A 22,337-nucleotide genomic window follows, 5' to 3' on the forward strand; every position below is an offset into this window, starting at 1 on the left:
CTAGTTGACCTTGAAGATATGCTATGGGTAACTCAACAGGGCAAACGGCTTTGCACTTGCCTTCACAGTATCCTTCCCTACCTTTACATCTGAATTGCATGCATCTCTGCTTAACTATGTACGCAGACATGTTTGTCCTGAACTGACTGTACAGACTGTCACAATGAAACTCCCTCATCTCTTTTCTTCTCCTCAGATTAATGAGGACAAAAGGAAAGTAACCAAACCATTTGCAAGGCTCACAGGGGCATCATTACTCTGTGCTTACGTATGTTCTGGTTGCCAGGTTTCGTAACACCCCATATCCTAGACCACCTGAGTAAAGCTTCAAGGTCCCCAGTCAATCTTTCTGCTTGCCACCTTATCGAAGGATAAAAGGAGCTTGACACTTACAGTGATTTAACATAGTTATTGGTCATATCCAACCAATTTCTTGGTATGCAGGTTTTCCAAATAAATCTTTTTACCTTCGCCCCAATAACTTGTCTTTAACTTGTCCTTCAGTTGGACGTTTTGGAGCAATAAGTAAAGAGGTAACTTTGAACTTCTTTCTGATCCTTCTGTCTCCACCTAAAAAGTCCATATAGGGGTATGCCACAATGCCCTGTCTTTATGGTACGGGGAACTGAGCCAGAATGTACACATGCTAAAAAAGTACTCTATCAACTGAGCTACATTCCCAATCCTTATGTAGATATTTTTAAATGAATGCAAAACTATTCAATTTCCTTAATACATGACTAAAATAAGGCAAAAAATAAGTAAAAATAAGAACCACCAGAACATTTAACAGTCAGTCATCAATGAAAACCTCTACCACAACTTTCCAATAAAAAACTTTCTGACATCATCTATTAATATCTGTAATATCCAGGAGTGGTTTTATATGCCTTAAATCCCAACACTATAGTGAAACAGAGTGATCTCGGTTCCAGGACAGCAAAGGCTAAAGAGACCTTGACTCAACACAAACAAAAATCTATAACTTTCCAATGCTGCTATTGGGTACATGTAGCTATTAGGCAGTTGAAATAACATTAGTTCACGTTAAACTTCATTAGTTCATATTTAAGTAAACTGGCTCATGGAAGAGTGACTACTGTATTGACAGTGAAGAATCTACAATCTTTACAATTAACTATCAAAGAGCTAAGAGATGTGAAAAGAAAAACAGTGCCTAAGTAACTCTGAAGCCAAAGCCAGATGTGGTGACAAACACCTGCAATTTCTGCACTAGGTAGACCAGCTTAGGCTATATGGTGAATTCAAAACCTGAATGAATTATATAGCAAGATCTCATCTCAAACAGAGAGGAAAAAAAAAAACTAAAGTCAAAGTATAAGTTTGACAGCTTATAAAGTATAAGCTTAATATCAAAATCCAATAAATAGAGCTGGGCATGGTGGTGCACACCTCTAATCCAGTGCTAGGGAGGCAGAGGCATATCATCTGTAAATTCAAGGCCAGCCTGATTGTTGAGTCCAGGACAGCCACGGCTATGCAGAGAGACCATCTCAAAATAACAAAAACGGGGGATGGGGCTAAAGTTGTAGTAGGAGGCTCAGCTACTAAGAGCACTAGCTGCTTTTATAGAGGACCATGGTTCAATTCCCAGCATCCACCTGGTGGCTAACACCCCTTCCTGTTACTCCACTTCCAAGGTGTCCTAACAGCATTGAAGGCAGGCAAAATCATGTGTTTCACAAATATTATGAGTTGAAGAGTGCAGCAGCCATGCCATGCCATGCCTGGAAGGCAGCATTTGGCTACACTCCCCTTCTTCCTCCAGTTCTTACATACTTTCAGTCCTTTCCTGCAAGATGTTCCCTGAGCCTTGAGGGGTGATATAATTTACCATGTAGGTCCAGAGTGAGAATTTAAAAAAAATCTTCAGTTTTTCACTCAACATTTGTTTTATCTGAGGTTTGGCTCTTTTAAAGACAAGGTCATGCTATAGCCCAAGTTGGCCTGAATCTCCTGGAAATCCTCTTGCTTTATCCTTCTGATTACAGGTATACACCACCAGACTCAGCTACATTCAACATTTTAGTTTGCTTGTTTTTTGAGACAGTCTCTCTGTTATGCAGCCTTGGCTGCCCTGGAACTCAACCAGGCAGGCTTCAAACTCAGAGATTCGCCTGCCTCTCTCTGCCTCTGGAGTGCTGAGATTAAACTTGAGCTCCACCATGCTGCCCCTTACATTCAGTGCCTTGTCCCTCAAATAGTTCCTGAATGGGAGTAAGGTGGGATAAGGGAAAGATTATCTCAGAAAAAGGAGACAAAGTTTATCATTTGTGATTGTAAACAGCACCTTAACAAACAAAACACATCTGGCATGCTAAGATGAAAAGGTACTCGTTTATCTATTAAAGACAACCACTTTAAAAAAACAATATATTCAACATCACCAGTTACATTTAGCTATGTGCTTATGAGTCACAGCTATTGTGAGGGACAATCTAGAATGGGACCAAAGAGTCTGTACATTCCTTGCTGGGCGCACCAAAAGCACAAGGTCTTAATCATTTTATATCCAAGCCCCTTCTGATTTGTGCTTATGCTGCAACTTTCTCAAGAATAAAGAATAGAGTTTCTCAAAGAATAGAACAAAAACCTATTGGATGCATACCCTACCATCATTAACAACCCTCACCGCCCCCCCCCCAAAAAAGGAGAAAAAAAAAAAAGTCCTCAAAACTGGAGTGACACGTGTCCATGAAGTAAGGTATTTGCATATGGGAATGTAAGTCAGTCTCTTAATCCTTCTCCCTCCAGCTCCCCTTCCCCTCCCAAAGGTTCTTCTAGATCTAAGTAATGGGCCTATAATGCACAAAATAACACCAAAGGTCAATAACCAAATTACAACTCTAGCTTATCCACCCTTTATTTAACACTGCACTCTTGGGATCTTCTTTTTTCTAAAACTTAGTACTACGAAAGCTACAGTAGCCTGTTCACAGGGATTACTTACCTCTTCTACATTAAAGGAATAGAATGAGACAGGATCTCTCAATAACCTGGAACTCACCAATTTAGGCTGGGCTAACTCAGTGGGTCCCAGGGATCCAAACTGGGACTTGTCTCATCAGCCCCACAGCTGGGATTAAAGGCACAGACTAACATTTTTTTTTTTTAAATGTGAGTTCAGGGATGAAACTCAGGTCCTCCTAAGTCCCATGGCAAGCCTTTTACCTAGAGTCATCTTATCTGACCAGGCCAAAATGCTTTGGTTTTTGTTGTTACTGTTTGAGACAGTCTCACTATATACTCGAGCTGGCCAGGAGCACAACTTGTGGTATGTAGTCCACACTGACCTCAAACTCAGAGATTCACACTTGCCTCTACTTCCTAAGTGCTAAAATAAAAGCATGTGCTACTACACCTTACCCAAAATGTTACTCTTACTGCAGGCCACATCCAAATCAGCGAGAGATGAGTGAAGGTGCTTGTTGCCAATATTGAAAATCTCAGTAGGTCCTTGGACCCCACATGGTAAGAGAAAACAAATTCAAAAGTTGGCCTCTGCCCTCCACATGCACAACATTGAAAACAAGGCGGGGGGGGGGGGGGGGGGGGGGGGGATCATTTGGTGGTTAAGAGTACCTGCTGCTCTTTTAGAAGACCCACATAGTAGCTCACAATCATCTATAACTCTAGTTACAGGGGATTAGACACCCTCTTCTTGACTCTGCATGCACATGGTGCACAAACTTACATAAAGGCTAAATACTCACACATATAAAATTGTTAAAAAAAATTTTAATGGATTAATTCAGAAAAAAAATTAAAGCAATTGGTTTAAAGAACCACAAAAGTTATGCACTAGTGCACAAACGCAAATGAAACTTATTTAATTAGATCTATGTATATGCAAAAATACTGTGTAAACTGTCCTAAGGCACAGACATAACCAGATGCATGTAGTTTGTATTTTGACCACATGATGGGGCTAAAATACTACATGTCTCAGAAAGGCATGTAAGTACAGTTATAACATTATCATCCTTACTTAATTCATCTATCTGTACATCATTCTGAACTAAAACTGAGAACTATCATTATACTGAACTAAAGAATGGTAAGGCGGGCAGTGGTGGCGCACATCTTTTATCCCAGCACTTGGGAGGCAGAGGCAGGCGGATCTCAGTGAGTTCAAGGACAGCCTGGTCTACAAAGAGAGTTCCAGGACAGCCAGGACTGTTACAGAGAAATCCTGTCTCAAAAAAAAACAAAAAAAAGAACACAATAGTAATTAATGTTTGGTCCATTTACTTAACATTAAAAGCAGAGACATACATGACACAAAAGTCCCAGCAGAGAACAAGCAGTTACAAACAGAAATCTAAGACATGATTTTTAAGATGAAAAAATAAGCTGAGAGGTTATAATTTTAAAAAAAGAAAAAGAAAATAAAGAAATCACTATAGCCAGGAGTGGTGGGCACAGGTAGAGGCAGGCAGATCTCTGAGTTCAAGGCCAAGGTCAGCCTGATTTGCACAGTGAGTCCCAAAACAGCCAGAGCTACAGAGATCCTGTCTCCAAAAATAATATTAACATTAATAATAATAAATTACCATATATATATATATATATATATATATATATATATATATATATATATATCTCACATCACAAAAAGCACAAGCTTGTAGCTGTCGCTTTAGGGCACTGGTTCTCAACCTGTGGATCTCAACCCCTTTGTCAAACCTCTACCTCCAAAAAATATTTATATTACAATTCATAACAGGAACACAATTAGTTATGAAGTAGCAATGAAAATAATTTTATGGCTGGGAGTCACCACAACATGAGGAACTATATTAAAGGGTCCTTCTTTAGGAAGGCTGAGAACCACTGCTTTAGGGGAAGACCAAAAACAAAAAAAAAAAATCTCAAATCTTAAGAATTCAGACTGATGATCACTCAAATTGATGACCACTTGAGAAATAACATGTTTGGTTAGAAAATCTGGAGCTAACTTGAGTGTCAAGAGCCTGTAAGATCAGCTACTAGAGAGCTGAAACAGGAGGATCACATAAAATTCAAGGGCTGGTTAAACTACAGGGAATGTTTGAAGCTAGCCTGGGCAACTTGGTGAGGGTCTATCCCAAATAAAAAGCAAGGTGCAGTGTCACACACCTGTAATCCCAGAACTTAAGAGTTGGAAGAATCAGGTTCAAAAGTTCAAAGGTCATATTCCACCACACAGAGATTCGAAGGTCAATCTGGACTACATAAGACCCTATCTTTAAAAAAATAAATAAATAAATAGTAAAAAGTACCAGCTCAGTGGCAGTGTTTACTGTTTGCCTGGCATGGCCTAGTTTGGGATGGAGAGTAACCTACACTCGACTCAAAGAGAATCAGAATCTATCATCCTGATGGTCTATACACATACTGAATCTAGAAAAGCACTAAGAGTTTACTGTACTTTAACAGTCCTCAGCCCTTACCCTGGGTTATTAATGCTTAAACAATAATAAACTTACAAAATTTTGTTAGAGCAGTTTCATTTTCCAAATACTCTTTTGGTAGTCGTAAGACTCTTTTACAAATAGAATAAGCCTTATGTTCCTTTACACAAAATGGTGAAAGGAAACAGAAATGCATATAGACTCCAAAGTTGGCCTTTGGGCATGGGAGAGGCTGCCTACAAACTAGATAGGTTACAGGAACTAGAGGTCTGAGACAAGCTGGCACAGATTGTAGTTACCTATGCATGGGGAAACAAGAAGGAAAACAGTAACAAAAATTCATCTGGGTTGAATGTGATAGAACACACCTGTAATGCCAGCACTTGGAAAGTAAACACGAGTATAAAAAAATACATGAGACCTGGCTTAAGAAATGAAAATTTGCCAGGAGGAAAAAAAAGAAAGAAAATTTGGTGGCTAGAGAGATGGAAGATGGATCAGCAGTTAAGAGCACTGGCTGCTCTTCTAGAGAACCTAGGTTCAATTTCCAGTACCCCATGGCAGTTCACACCTGGTAACTCCAGTCCAGGGTTTCTGACACCTTCATACAGATACACATGCATGCAAAACACCAAGGAACATAAATGTGTGTGTGCACGTGCGCACACACATAAAAGAAATGAAAACTTTGCCAGTCGGTGGTGGCGCACAACTTTAATCCCAGCACTCAAGAGACAGGCAGGCAGATGGATTTCTGTAGCCAAAACTACACAAAGAAACCCTGTCTCAAAAGAAAAAAAAGAGAAAAAGAAAAAGAAAGAAAGAAATGAAAATTTTAAAAATAAATAAATCTTCGCAGCTCTAGTGAGAGTCTCCTTTCCTAACAATTTCAAGTCTTTTTGTTATGGTCTTACAATCTACAAAATGGAATTTTTAATCATTTTCTCTAATTCAAAAGGAATTGTATGCCAAGAACATAGAATAAAGTCTGGTTTCACATGAATTAACTATATAAAAATACATGAGCAAGTTAACCTTCCCAAAAAACCTGCACAAGACAGTAAGCTTCAATGACCACTAAGATTCACCTTCAAACTAAATTCTATCGCCTAGGGAAGTAGGCTCAACCCATTTTAAGGGAACAAATTTCCAAACTAAAATCATTCTCATGAGAGATATTTTTAATAAACTTTTATAAAAACTACCTGTACACCTAAAAGTACTAGATGGCTACCTCACGATGGTAACGATGGTAAAGGCTCAGATGATTAAGACTCCTTGGATTCCTCTATACTACAGAAGAAACAAAGTAGAACATAGCTATTAAGCCAGATGGACTGTTTCTAGTTATCATCTCTATAAGCTAGAATACTTTAAGATTAATTTGAAATTATTTCTTTTATTCTTTCTTATTGAGACTTAAAAGAGGTAATCTTAGAATAAGTTAGTTGTTAAACTAGGTAAAATATGGTATCCTTAGAATAACTTTAAATATAAAGGACAGCAGAAAACAAATTATTAAATTTGATCTCCACTATGAGTATATTTACTACATGAAGTATATCTGGTCTCTGTCCCTGTACCTGGTCACAGACCTCCTAAAAAACTGTGGAAATCCCTAAGTGGTGGGAGTATCGTTTCTTACTCATAATAAGCTCCTTTAATAACTCCAGAGTTTATGCTAATGTAATTAAGATAGCCCATAAGACAGCCTGGGAAAGTTCTGAAAGGCCTTCCCAATAATACACACTATTCATCTATATCCTTTAAGGCTAGCAAAGCAAGTATTTCCCTGAGTTCTGTTAGCCAACCCTCTGTAAATGCAAACAAGGATTCTGTCCAATTGCAACTGAAGAGGTTATATTCCAAGTGATAATCATGAAAACAGGGTTCTTTTTCTCTGCCCAATCCCCATTCACAACTGAATGATCTATTTCAGGTTTTTCAGGCCAAGAATATTGAGGCCCAAATTTTGCTACCTAATAAATAGATTTTTACAATGGTAAGAAGCAGTGCTCAAAGGAACTTTTCAAAACACAGCATGAGAAAGTTTAAAATTAAAGGACCATCCATCAGAAATAATGGAGGTTTTTTGCTTTTTTGTTTTCCTTCGAGACAGGGTTTCTCTGTGTGACAGTCCTAGCTGTCCTGGAACTCGTTCTGTAGACCAGGCTGGCCTCAAACTCACAGAGATCCACCTGCCTCTGCCTCCCAATTGCTGGGATTAAAGAAAGGCATGCACCACCACGCCCAGCCAATGGAGATTTTTAGTGGGAGATGTGGGAAGGAGACACAGAGCGTGGTGGCTACTCTCAACAAATAGCGATAAGCTAAACCAATAAGGCAGCTAGCACAGAGAGAACCAGGGAAACAACTAAGAGACTTCTTTTTGGAGGTCAGAAAAGCCTCAAAGACTGACCTCAAAAACCACCTTTTTATCTACTTAAATTGAGTCAGAACAAGGAGCAATTTGTGCCCCAGGGCATTGTTGAAAACAACACAGCAACCAACCAGCAATTAATGGGGCCTAGCACAGAGTTGTGATATCAAAGACAGCTTTACAGAATAACCAGTGTTCATGTCCTTTACTATGGAATATAATCCTTTCACTTTCCCTGTCAAAAACAAGAGGTCAATAATTGAAATTTGTGGAACAGGAAGTAGGAATAAATCTAAAATATACAATATTCATGAAATTATGATCAAATTAAATATTTGGCCAAGTACTCTACAAACCAAGTATCTCATGTATGCTAAGGTATCATTACTACTTAGCAGTAAAGTAACAAAAATTATTTTAAAAAGGTAAGATGAGAAGTTCAAACATATGACTGATCTGACTTAAAATGTATGGCCTCTCAACAATGCAAAAACCACCTTGAACAAAGACAACACGGAAACTGTCTTCACTTTTCTCCTTACACTGTGCCTTCAACCCAGGGACTTGTGAAGGTTAGGGTGGTACTCTACCAAGGAGCCACACTCAACCCCAGCCCAAGTCTTCACACTTTGGTTAAATTTGTGTACAACATGAATAAAATCAAGGCAGACAGAATGGCACAGAGATTCAGGGTGGAAAAGTACCTTTGTTGATGATGGCGGAGTAGGAAAATTAAGCCAGGCTGGAGCAAAGTCATGCTGCGCCATTTAGGTCCAGTCTCTCCAACTCAGTGAAACAAGGCTTCAACACCTCATGGCAAGTCCCTGTCATATAAAAAAAAATAATAAAAAAATAAATTTAAAAAATGGAAGAAATTAGATCTGTAGTTTCTAACCAAAATTATAACTTTATGCTGTATCTCCTTTAAATTACAATTGGCTGGGCATGGTGGTTCATGCCTTTCAGCTCAGCACTCAAAGCCAGCCTGATCTACATAGCAAGTTCCAGAACAGCTGTGACTCCATAGAGACCCTGTCTCAAAACGGAAAAAAAAAGTAAATTACACTGACAAAACTGTAAGATTCCATTTGCAATTGCTAAATCGCAATTATAGGAGACCATTGTTTTGAACTAAGTTCCTGAAGTAGATCTCAAACTAAAATAAAAACAAAGTTTCCCACACTAAAGTTCTACATCACTAATCTCAAAGTTACTTATTGTCCAAAATTAAAAAAAAAAACAAAACCAAAAAATCAAGGAAGAGAATAGCCATCTTTTCTAAAACAGATCAGTTTCAAACACCATATTAATGTTGTTCCTCCACTTCCATCCTTGCCCTCCAAAAAAAACCTGAAGGAACCTGACAGTAGCCAAGTGATTGTCTATTACTGTTTCCCTGTCCCCTCTTTAAAAGATTAACTTTGAAAGTATCAAACTTTTTCTTCTGTTTCCTTCTTCAGCTCTTATATCTATAGAACCTATTTACATTCAGCTCATCAGAACATGTTGTTTTATAGAAAAAGGCAAATAAGGTCCGGTAAGATCTTTAAATCTGTAAATTCTTCTTTTCACATAATGAAATTCTAGTTATTAAGAAGATCAGTTGCAGTGTGGAATAGATGGCTATAAGAAGCAAGAATTTTAGCCGGGCGGTGGTGGCGCACGCCTTTAATCCCAGCACTCGGGAGGCAAAGGCAGGAGGATCTCTGTGAGTTCGAGGCCAGCCTGGGCTACCAAGTGAGTTCCAGGAAAGGCGCTACACAGAGAAACCCTGTCTGGAAAAACCAAAAAAAAAAAAAAAAAAAAAAAAAAAAGAAGCAAGAATTTTTTGAGCAATTGAGGTAACAGTAATTACAAAACTATGGAAAAATTCAAACTACACACTTAAAACCAGGGCAAATTTTTTATAAAGTGTAACACACACACACACACACACACACACACACACACACACACACACACACACACACACAAGGGGCTGCACGTACATCTGTGCATCACATATGTAGCTGGTGCTTAGGAAGGCCATGAGGGCACTGGATACCTTGGGACTGGAATTGTGCAGATGGTTGTGGGCCATCATTTGGGTGCTGGGAATAGAACCTGGGGATCTCTGGAAGTGCAGCAAGTACTCTTAATCACTAAGACATCTCTCCAGTTCTGTGATATACTCTTACCCACCTCCCCAAAAAGAATCTTAAATATAATTCAACTGACAATATTCAGAAAACTCAAAACAATATTATAAGAATAGCTGGGCAGTGATGGTACACACCTTTGATCCCAGCACTGGGGGGCAGAGACAGGTGGATCTTTGAGTTCAAATCCAGCCTGGTCTACAGAGAGAATTCCAGGACAGCTAGGGACAAAGAGAGAAATCCTATCTCAAAAAAAAAAAAACAAACAAAAACTTTAAAAAGGGATGTATGTAAGAAGTAACACAAGAACTCCACATGACAAGATATTTTAAGGGTCATGAAACTAAAAGAAAAGCCTGATTAATCCCTCTTTTGTCACTTGCTTTTTACACCCAATATTAAGGTCACCTAGCTAAGCAATACAGTCTCATGAGCTTTGCTATATATACTATCTCTGACATACCAGTCAGGATGGTAACAGCTACCTCATCAGTTTCTTAGCAACTTGAAGGTAGCTTAAATCAATTAATGCCACCAACCTTTCACTTTGGCTACAAAGTTGCCTGATGACTGTTGATTTTTGACATAAGAAAGAAAAATCTCCATTTTCTGTACTTGGTCCTAAAGAGAACCACTACTTTATTTCCAACCACCTTTATCTACATCTCAAATCACCCAGAGTACCTTGATCCCATAAACACCCTTAAAAGCTGTCCTCAGAGAGCTAAATGAGAAAGTCTCCCATGTTTGACCACTATGTGAATAAACTCCCCTGTATAAAAGTCATCATTTTAATAACTAGCAAAATACATAGAAAAAAAATGGGCCCAGTTCACTAACAAGCAAATGCTACAATTGCAGCAAATAAATGGATTTTATTATACTGTTTATTTTGTGTTTTATTTGTTTTTTGAGATACAGTCTTACTTTGTAGCACAGGCAGGCCTCTCATTTCTGATTCTCTTGCCTCAGCTTTCCTAATGTTGAGATTATAAACATTCACGATCACATCAGACCAAAAGATAGTTTTTAATAAGCAAAATAAATGCAATGTACAGACACTGTATAAACTACTCAAAAGCCAAGATTTACAAAAAAAGGAAAGAAGGAGTAAGGGAGGGAGGGATGGCACAGCAGGCCTGTTGACCTCAGTTCTATAAGACTCATATGGTGGAAGGACAGGGTCCACTCCAAGATACCCTCTAAACACACACACACACACACACACACACACACACACACACACACACACACACACACACGAACAAAATAAATAATTTTTATGCTAAAATTTTAAAACTCTTAAAACGAGGAGATAAAGCTTCTTGGCCCTGCCTTTAGCAATATTCTTAAAATCAACAAAACCAGGAAGAAAAAAAGGATATAAACAAAAAACAACTATATAAAGAACATTATTCAAGGGTATGAACTCATTAAGAACCCTCACCTGACATGAATAATCAAGGCCTGAGTATGCTGCTAAGCAAAAACGGAGTGCATATCATGTCTGATAATGTCAAGTGTCCAGAATACATAAGGAACTCTTAAAATTCAGCAAAAGCTGGCACAGTGGACTATGCCTTTAATACCAGCACTTGAGAGGCAGAGGCAGAGGTGCATGTGGACCGAGGAGTCTGAGGCTAACCTCTACATAGGGAATTCCAGGACAGCAGAGTCTACTACATACGGAGACCTTGCCTCAAAAAAGGAAGAAAGGAAAGTTAGGAGGGAGGAAGGGAAAAAATAACAATGAAAAAAAAAACTACTCTAAAGATAAGCAAATGCAACTAGGTATTTCTAGATATTTCCTCTAAGATCTATAAATACTCAATACACATATAAAAATACCCTCAACATCACTAGAAAAATGGTTATTAGAGAAATGTAAGCCAAAACTACCATAAGATACTAGCTCACACCCGCTAGGATATCTATATAATCTCTAATAGCAAAAAATAACAAGCGGTATTGGAACCCTCGTATGTCACTGTTATGAAGATAATTGTACGACTACTATAAACTACAATTTGACAATCCTTCAAAAAGTTAACACATAACTACCCTATTGTCCACAATATCTTTATTCACTATGCTCAAAGAATTAAAATTGTGTATACCAATGTTTGCATCAGCACTTATCAAAATCATCAAAAGGTGGAATCATCCCAATTGTCTATAAACAGACAAAAGAGTAAGTAAAATGTGGCATACAACATTTTTTTAACTTTTTTTTTTTTTTTTTTTTTTTTTTTTGGTTTTTCGAGACAGGGTTTCTCTGTGTAGCTTTGCACCTTTCCTGGAACTCACTTGGCAGCCCAGGCTGGCCTTGAACTCACAGAGATCCGCCTGGCTCTGCCTCCCGAGTGCTGGGATTAAAGGTATGAACCACCACCACTCGGCTTGTTTAATTTTTTTTAATGTTTTATGTTTCTTATTTTATGTTTGTGTTTTCTCCTGCTTGTGTGTCTTTGTGAAGGTGTCAGACCCCCTGGAACTGGAGTTACAGACAGTTGTGAGCTGCCATCTAGGTGCTGGGAATTGAACCCAGATCCTCTGGAAGAGCAGCCAGTGCTCTTAACGGCTGAGTCATCTCTCCAGTCCCCAAAACTTTCTTTTAGGAGATAAACACATTGTATAATTGTAAGTATATCATGATAGGCAACTAAATATTAATAAAACTGTATACCTTAAATGTTAAGTATATGACTTTTACCCCAATGAAAATAAGAGAGGAACACTGTACTATAAACATTCAATCAACTATAAATCTAGACACACACACACACACACATATATATTATATATACACATTTTGTATAATATCTTATCTATGCAATTTTTAAGTACTCCCCCATCCCAAAATTTATTAATTACAGCTCTGCAGTAAAACAGCCTCACAAATAGCACCTTAACAGATCAAAGTGAACCTTACTAGTAATGAACAATTTGACAATGTGTGCCACAGGGCAGAAAGCAATAAACAAAACCAAGCTTCATTCCTTATTCTACCCCAAAGATGCCTAGCTTCTATGTAAACACAAGAAAAGCAAACTCAGACAGGTGAGATGGCTCAATGGTCCACAGCACTTGCTGCCAACGCTGACAACTAAGTTCAAATTCTAGAACCCACACGGTACAAGGAAAGAGTCAACTCTCAAACTCTGGTCTGAATATCAATATGGCATGCAAGTCGCATCCCCACCACACCCACAAAAAGGCAATCAAATCAATCAATGTTGGGAGGGGGGTATTTTCTGTTTTAAGAGAAAGACAAAATAACTAGCTCAAAAAAAAAAACCTTCAAGAATATGTTGCAAGGCTGGTCAATGGGTAAAGGTGCTTTCTGCCTAATGTGATCAAATGAGTCCAATCCCCAAGCCCACACTGATTAAGGCATAGAACAGAGACCTGCAATTGTGCTCTGACCTCCTCATAGTCACCATGGTACACATGTGCACAAACAAAATCAATGAGTAAAACCCAGTTTAAAAATTCAAAAGAAGAATCAGGTTAATAAAAGCCAAGAAAGATTTTTTTTTAATAAACTGGTCAAGCTGTTAAACATGTTAATTTTTTGACATATATACATGTGTGCTCAGGCACAGGTGTATAGGTATATTCACATCCATGTAGAGACCTCTTTCTCTCTCACTCTCAAATGTATTTACTGAGCAAGGCACCTGGACCCTAGTCTCCAAAGCCAGACTGCTCCTGGGACAGTTAGCCTCCACAGCACTCAATCTTTTTGAAGATGAAATGTGTATGTTGGCTTCCCACTGGTACCTCCTCATTGCTTCATCTTTGTGTCTGATTGCTCCAGGTCAGCCACCTTGTCTTCAAGCTCAGATAGTTTATCTTCCTGACTCCTTTCTATTCTATTCCACAGACTTTTTTATTGGCTTACAATGGTTTTCATGTACAGCATTTCAGACTGTTTTTTCCTCCAATATTTCTATCTCTTTAAAAACAAATCCTCCTTTCCTATCTTGCACTGCTCACCTTTTTTATTCTGTTGTTTTCCTGTGTTCCCAATCAGGATCTTACTTTCTTCTTTCACCTCTTTAAACATACTTAAAAAAAAAATCATGCTTTTTAATTATCTGCCTGGAATTTTATCTAACTCACTCTTGCTAGATGCCATTACTGTATGATTAGTAATTTGGTAAGAAAGATATATTGCCTTGGTTTTTGTGTTTCTTATGTTACTGTCTTGAGATTTATGCATCTGGGGTTGTTTCACTGCTTGGGATTTTGTGAGCTATATTCTTTCAGTCAACACATTTGCACTCTTCAAATGGTACTTGGGTGCAATAAAGTTGAAGTACATAGTTTAGAAAATAATTCCCCGGTCCCAGGTTGCCTTGTAGGTCTCTACATTATCCCAGAGTGCAATAGTAACTGTGAGAACAATCACAGCTACTAGATATTACCACTATGCAAATGTCATACTTGCCAGTTAACAACAGTGGCCCCTTTGACCTCAATAGCTGTTAGAGTCAACCAAGGATAACATGTTGTATACTGGGATTTTAGTTGCTAAGATTGGGGTTGGAAGGGAAGTGGAATTGATAAAGATAGGGATAAGCATTAGACTCATTTGGTGGCGGGGGGGGGGGGGGGGGGGGGGGGGGGGGGGGGGGGGGGGGGGGGGCGGAGGACACACACAAGTTCCCTGGATACTATTAAAAGTGTTAAAGCCATTGATGGGCCAGGTGGTGGTGGCGCACACCTTTAGTCCCAGCACTTGGGAGGCAGAGGCAGGCGGATCTGTGAGTTCGAGGCCAGCCTGGTCTACAGAGTGAGTTCTTGGACACACTCCAAAGCTACAGAGAAATCCTGTCTCAAAAAAACAAAAGAAAGGTAAAGCTATTGATGGTTGTAATTAAGAGGTTAAAAGAGAGCAAGCAGGGCAGTGGTGGTTCAGGGCTTTAATCCCAACACTCATGAGGCAGTGGCAGGCGGATCTGAGTTCAAGACCAGCCTGGTCTACAAAGTGAGTTCCAGGACAGCCAGGGCTACATAGAGAAACTCCATCTTGAAAAAAAAAAAGGACAGACAGACAGACAGACCTATTCTCCTCTTACCAGAATCTTTCTGTGCTTTATTTAGAAGAAAAAAAAAATCATAAAAAACTGTTATTTGTTAGGGGTTTCATAAATGTTCTCCCCTCTAAAAAACATCATTTTCTGGAAACGGGATGTTTTTAATACTCAGTTTTTAAGACTCCTAATGGGCAATATACAAAATATGCACACAATAGAAACACACACCTAAAAAAACTTTACAGGGTTGAAAACATAGCTTCAGCTAGGAATACAGCTCCAGCTGAGCTAACATTTAACCTTAGTAGTACTATGCATACATACCACATGAAATCTTGATTTCAACTAGCAATTTGCAAAACACGTGAACTTGAAGGGACAGGGATGTGTATGGGGGAGGGGGGTTAGAGGGAGGAAAGATAAGACAGAAATGACATAATCATATTATAATCTCAAAAAATAAAAAAATTTAAGTACACCATTTATACTTACTGGGTTTCCTCACAACACTGAAGCAGGCTAAATCTTCAACAAATTAGTATACAGGGACTTTTTGTGTTTTAAGGGTCAGTAAAGGTAAATTTTAAACTAGAATTGTACTGCAAACAGTGTGGACTAATTGGAACAAAACGGAATTCAAATCAACTCATTTACTGAATGGCCAACATAAACAATTTGGGTTAAGCAGTGGAAGATACAAGGCACAAGAGAGCAGTCAGCCCTGATTTTAACAACAAGCTAATAAATAATTGTAAAACTAGGTTGTAGCCACAGATCCTTTCAAGAAACTTAAGTATAATTTTTCCCAGAAGTATTTACTATTAGAAAAGTGCCACCAGGGTACAGTGGCCACATGTTCTATAATTTCAGCACTCAGGATGCTAGGGATAAGAGTACTACCACAAACCAGGCAGCGGTGGCGCAAGCCTTTAATCCCAGCTCTCGGGAGGCAGAGTCAGGCAGATCTCTGTGAGTTCGAGGCCAGCCTGGTCTACAGAGCACAGATCCAGGATAGGCACCAAAACTACACAGAGAAACCCTGTCTGGAAACCGCGCCCCGCCCCAAAAAAGAGTAGTACTGCTACAAGTTCATGGCCACCCAGGGATACAGAGCAAGACTGCCTGAGAACACCAAAAAGCAGTCAGGAATGGTGTCACCTGTCTGTAGGAAATGGAAGCTAAAGACTACAAATTCAAGGTCATTCACTGCTATAGAGAATTATAGGCCAATCTTAGCTATGTAAGAATCTGTATCAAAAAAAAAAAAAACTGTCAACATTGTAAAAGTTCAGATAAAGGGAAGGATAAAAGGGGCAGAATTAGAATTACAAAAAGTAACTGGGTAGTGGTAGACACACCTTTAGTCCCAGCACTCAGGAGGCAGAGGCAGGTGGATCTGGGTTCAAGACCATCCTAGTCTACAAATCAAATTCCAGGGCAGTCAGGGCTACACAGAGAAACCCTGTCTTCAAAAACCAAAAAAACACTCGGGAGGCAGAGCCAGGAGGATCTCTGTGAGTTCGAGGCCAGCCTGGGCTACCAAGCAAGTTCCAGGAAAGGCGCAAAGCTACACAGGGAAACCCTGTCTCGACAAAAACCAAAAAAAAAAAAAAAAAAAAAAAAACCAAAAAAAAAAAGGTAGTCTATCCCTGAACCAATCAATAAATCAATAAATGACAGAACCTGGAAAATAGGACCCACCCCAGGTCTTTATACACTGCTTAAGGCCAAGAGAGTGATGTACAAGAATAATGTCAGCACTGACCCGGGAGGCTGGGGCAGGAGGAGGATCACCACAAGCTAAATTAGCTTGGGCTACATTGCCGAAGCCTGTCTCCAACACACACACACACACTCTCTCTCACTCTCCCCATCTCCCGACCCCTAAAAAAAAAAAAGAGAGAAAGAACACCAATCTCTCTCAAACTTTCCCAAATTTACTAAAATATGCAAACAATCTGTTGCCTACTCTTTAAGTAACTCCTCCGTGAGTACTCTTTTAGTCCATAGATGTATAAAATTTCTGAATTACACTACAATATAGCCATAGTTTTGATGTTGTTTTAAAAAAATCTAAGTGTTGCTGGGCAGTAGTGGCACACACCTTTAATTCCAGCACTTGGGAGGCAGAGCCAGGTGGATCTCTCTGAGTTTGAGGCCAGCCTGGTCTACAGAACGAGATCCAGGACAGGCACCAAAAGTACACAGAGAAACCCTGTCTCAAAAAAACCAAAAAAAAAAAAAAAAAAAAACTTAGTGTTTATCCACTAAGTAATAATGAAGCAACTGTGAAGCCTCTTAGGAGGTGCTTAGTTAATCCTTAATTTGTGTTTCTTACACATAACACTACTAGGCTATGTAAATCCTACAGGTGGCTTAGTTCAATGTAACAACATGAACAAAATTAAATGTCTTTATGGCAAGGGTATGACCAAAAACTTGAAATTACCATATGATGTAGAATTTCACTTTTTAGAACAGGGTTTATACACTAGAATCAATAATTATCAAGTAACTGCTAATAAACTATCTTTAAGTAAGAGTAGCCACTGTTAAACATTTTTAAACTTTCATAGTCAAAGACACAAAACTACAATACTTTAAATACTTTTAATTAAGCAGAAAACAAAACCACCTTCAAAGTCTAATACAGAAAGATAATGGAATTTATCACTACTTCTCCCTGCCTTAAAGGCACATATGATGGGAAGGGAGAGGACAGGTTTGGCAGAGCATGTGTGTGGAAATTAGAGGACTTCGGTTCTCTCCTTCACACTTTATAAGGCTCTAGGGATCAAACTCAAGCTGCCAAGCTTGAACCATTATGCAATGAACCATCTCACCCTAATAAGTGTTTTAAAAGTAATTTTCCTAGCTATTTACAACAAAATAATAGGCCTAACGATTTTATATTAACTTTCTAGAATCACAAAATTGGCGTCCAACGTGGTGGCAAGAGTTTCCACCTAAAACCTGAGAAAAGATTCTAAAACAGAGCTAAAAACAGCTTCCTAATTGTCTCTCTCAAATGAGCGGCAGCTGCCAGTTTGAGCTACTTGTGGGTTCCTAGCGTGCGCGCGCTCGACCTGTATGGCAGGAATGAGGCCTCTGCAAGTGGCACATTAAGCTGCGTGGTGGATTTAACCTTTGCTAGTACAAAAAAAAAAAAAAAAAAGGTTTCTGGGCTACACACTGCTTGGATAAAAGCATAGACCCACGATAGCTCCCAGAGCTGGTGGAAAACGAACCACCGCCATGTTGGGAAGCTGAGGTGGGCGGAGCCAGCAGCCACAGCTGCTGCAGTTTAAAGCAATAGATTCACAATAAGACAGATTCAGATGTAATAGTTTACAATGTGTATAAAATATACATAGGCTTGAAAGAGACAAAAAAGGTGATATATACAGTTATAGAAACAAATACATAGTTTTAAAAAGTCTTTAAGAGACAATAAAATTAATATTAAAAAAGTCACATAAAGATGAATATTACACAGAGAATCTGAATTGTGTTGTCTTTAGGAGTTTTAACTGCAGAAAAACATTTGCTCGTAAAAGATGTTGAGTTAAACCAATATGTATATTTTAAAGGTACCTTGACTTCAAAATTTGGATATAAGGATATGTTGCTTTGGAAAGGAGACTCTGCTTTTGTTCCCACAGAAAGCCAGAGGCTATGGATTTGTTTCAGATTAAGATACATCAGGTTTGACCAGCCAAGACCCCCTGAAAGGTCTCCGGATGACACCAAGGCCCAGATGATCCAACATCCAGAATGGTTTGAAGGCAACTGGCTCAGATGATACACCCTCATGGACTATTCCATAATCCTAAAATTTTCTTTGTGTTTCCATAAGATACAGCGCCCCCCTCCAGCAGGAAGTAGTAAGAGAAGCTACGCCCAAATTCCCAAATTATATGTAATTTTACTTAGTCAAGGTTAAAACCTTCTTTTTTGAAAAAAAAAATGGGGGAAGTGCTGTGGGATGTTCTGTATGGCAATTGTGTTGCTCTGACTGGTCAATAAATAAAACACTGATTGGCCATTGGCTAGTCAGGAAGTATAGGCAGGACAAGGAGGAGAATAAAGCTGGGAAGTGGAAGGCTGAGTCAGAGAGACACTGCCAGCCGCCATGATGACAAACAGCATGTGAAGATGCCAGTAAACCACGAGCCACGTGGCAAAGTATAGATTAATAGAAATGGATTAATTTAAGCTGTAAGAACAGTTAGCAAGAAGCCTGCCACGGCCATACAGTTTGAAACCAATATAAGTCTCTGTGTTTACTTGGTCGGGTCTGAGCGGCTGTGAGAGAGATTTGTCCTGACTGTGGGCCAGGCAGGAAAACTCTAGCTACACAGAATCTTCACTTAGAGCATTATATCAAACCATAATACAGGTCTAAATCTATACTGGGAAAAATTAATAAGACAGTCAAAATTTGTTCCCCCTCAACTCAGGCCCCTTAGGCTTCAAAGAGACTATTGTCTTCTTAGTAAATCAAGTATTTGGAAGGTTCTACCTTAATATGACTAAGATCAAAACATTTACAGTCACTTTTATAACCCCCTATGGGGGGAGGGGGTGACATCTAGTTTACACAAGGAAGTATTTGAAGCACTTTATTATTCAAGTAGTTTTCAACCTAATTCAGGTTCCAAAGTCATTTCAGCACTCACCTCCTAATATTGTCAGAGCATCGTCTTAGCATTTTTCCAGAGCTCTATTTAGTAAGTAAACCCTGGAAGGGATCTTAACACTCTTACGCAGAACCAAAGATCACTTTAAGAAACTTCAAAATAAAAACCCCACAAACGGACAGTAGTATCAGGACATAATATCATGAATGTAATAAATCAATACAATTAATGTAATTAATGAATATCATAGTTATTTAATGAATACTGAGAATGTAATCAATGAATACCACAAATGTAATTAATATCATGAGTGTAATTAATGAATATCATGAGTGTAATTTAAAAAAAAAAAAGAAACTTCAAAATAGCAAATGATTAAAACTTCAGTCATTGCCAGGCATGGTAGCACAGGCCTTTAATCCCAGCACTCGGGAGGCAGAGCAAGGAGGATCTCAGATTCCGAGGCCAGCCTGGTCTACAGAGTGAGTTCCAGAGCAGCTATGGCTAGAGAAACCATGTCTTGGGGGCAGGGGAAGAACCATGACCCTGCTGTAACAAATCGGCATTACCTTCTTCCATTCCCTCCTCTCAAGTAATACAATACATAAAAGATATTATTCGGTGTAAACAGTTATAGCGAGCCCGAGAGATGGCAAAACAGGTAAAAAAAAAAAAAAAAAAACACTTGCATGGAGACCCAAGTTCATTTTCCAGAAGCCACAAAAATGTGGAAGAAGATAACACACTTGTCCTCTGACCTCTATATGCACATATCATGCACACATAAAAAGTAAATGTCAGCCTCCCTGAGTCTCAAAATTTCTGAGCTAGAAATTGTGTTTACCATTCTATTTCAAAGACTTGGAAATAAGTGGATTCTGGCATTTTAAATTAGAGACAAATGGCAAAATACCTGTGTTTGATCCCTGTGGTTCAATTCAAAATTATAGAAAAAAAATCTTAAAAGCGTCACAGTAGCTAAATCTTTATCTAGTAAACAGATTTAGAAGTTCATGAAACAAATGATGTAAATCTAAGCAAATAAAACAGCTTCTAAATGATCTGACAACACAATTTGACTATAAATAACCCTTTAAAAACAAATTTTTCTAGTCTCCAAGCAGTTAAGCATCAATTTATAACAAAAATACTAACTACATATACCAAATTAAAACCTCAAAAAAGAATAAATTATCTATAATATGAATAATTCTGACTTTTGATAAATAAATGAGTAAAGGTCCTTGCCCTCCAAGTTTACATCAAGATAGGCATAAGAAATTAAGTGAGGTGATTTCAGCTCTGATGAACTCGGTAGGATATTACGGATTAAAAGAACTGACAGAATATACAAAGAGTTGTTCACTATAAACAGTCGGACAAAGAGTAGTCAGAGAAAGTCTATCATAGCAGGTGACCGCTGAGGTAAACCTGAACTAGCCAGGTGCAGTACTGCACAGAAACAGTCTCAACTTATTCAAAGACTAAAGCAGAAAGACCCCCGGAGCCCAAAGTTCCAATCAGTCCTCTCCCTGCAAGGAAAGGAAATGGGGAAAGAAAGGGAGCAGAGGGAAGTGGCTGCATGGGCTAATGAAAAAACTCAACAACATACCTTTAGACAACAAAGAAACTGGTGTTTTCGAGGGGGGTGGGGGAGGTGGCCAGAGGCCAATGGGAACTAAGACCACAAAGTTGCAGAGAAAACAGAGAAACAATATAAAGACTTGTAAGTACAATAGTATGTTTAGATCCAAAGAAAAGACACCGTGGGCTTTTAAGCAGAAAATTTACCTTTTCTTTATTTTTAATTATGTGTGCCATCACCATGTTCAGCGCAGGTGCCCAGAAGATAGAGGGACCCAGGGTAGCTGCAACCAAACAAGTCCTCTACAAAAGAAGTCCACACTTCTCATCCTTAAGCCATCTCTACAGTCCCAATTATTAGTACTTTGAAAGGATCATTACGTTCTGTGAATAAGCTATACAGTACAAATGGTAAAGAAAGGCGGCTAATGAGTCATTCAAATGAAAGTAAGATGTGTCTTGGACAAGTGTAGAAGCAATGGGATAGAAAAGGACATAAGAGATATGAGGTGGAACAGATTTATTTGCTAATAGAGTCCATGGGGAATGGACACCAAAGATGATTCCCAGGTGTTTCAGTCTGATAAGGAAGATTTACTGAGATAAAAATGAACAGGAAAAAAGAGGGAGAGTAATAGGTAGGGCTGACCACTTGCCTTGCATGCATAAGATTCTAAATTCAATCATTCCCCCAAAAGGCTAAGGCATGTTTGAGACACCCAAGCCCCAGGTTCAATCTCCAGTACTACCAGGGATGGGGGGAACCAATGACTTGAGGTTGCCCAGTAATATAAATAAGGGTACAGTTTAACATATGGAGAGTTCAAGAAAGATGGTTACATGATATGAAGATATGGACTGGACATTTAAGATTACCTAGCTAGGGCCAGGCATGATGATCCATACCTATAATCCCAAAACTCAAACGAATGCCACAAGTTCAAGGTCATTCTGATCACACATCATGTTTACAGGTCAACCAGATGCTGTGCAAAAAAAAAAAAAACTTGTATATATAAATATATCACTTAAAGCTATGATGCCATACCATAGATTACTCAAGTAATCATACCTAAGTATGATCCAAAAGTATTATGCATTGTCTTAATTTCAGATGTTTCCGTGTATATATAAATATG

General features: G+C 38.7%; 1 protein-coding gene across 5 annotated transcripts in view; it reads right to left on the bottom strand.

The window, feature by feature from the left end:
• Gpbp1 (GC-rich promoter binding protein 1) overlaps positions 1–22,337 on the bottom strand; it is a 73,170-nt gene that overhangs the window by 37,537 nt on the left and 13,296 nt on the right. For 3 of the 5 annotated variants that reach the window (XM_052743282.1, XM_052743280.1, XM_052743281.1), the window contains exon 2: positions 8,499–8,618. The exons of the other annotated variants lie outside the window; for them this stretch is intronic. In XM_052743282.1, coding sequence (XP_052599242.1) covers positions 8,499–8,561 — 63 coding nt within the window. In that variant the 5' untranslated portion in view covers positions 8,562–8,618. The remainder of the gene's footprint in view (positions 1–8,498; positions 8,619–22,337) is intronic. 5 annotated transcript variants of the gene reach the window in all.

The sequence above is a fragment of the Peromyscus californicus genome, unplaced genomic scaffold (genome assembly GCF_007827085.1).
Source record: "Peromyscus californicus insignis strain IS unplaced genomic scaffold, ASM782708v3 Scaffold_18__1_contigs__length_77618521, whole genome shotgun sequence".
Taxonomy (NCBI): Eukaryota; Metazoa; Chordata; class Mammalia; order Rodentia; family Cricetidae; genus Peromyscus; species Peromyscus californicus.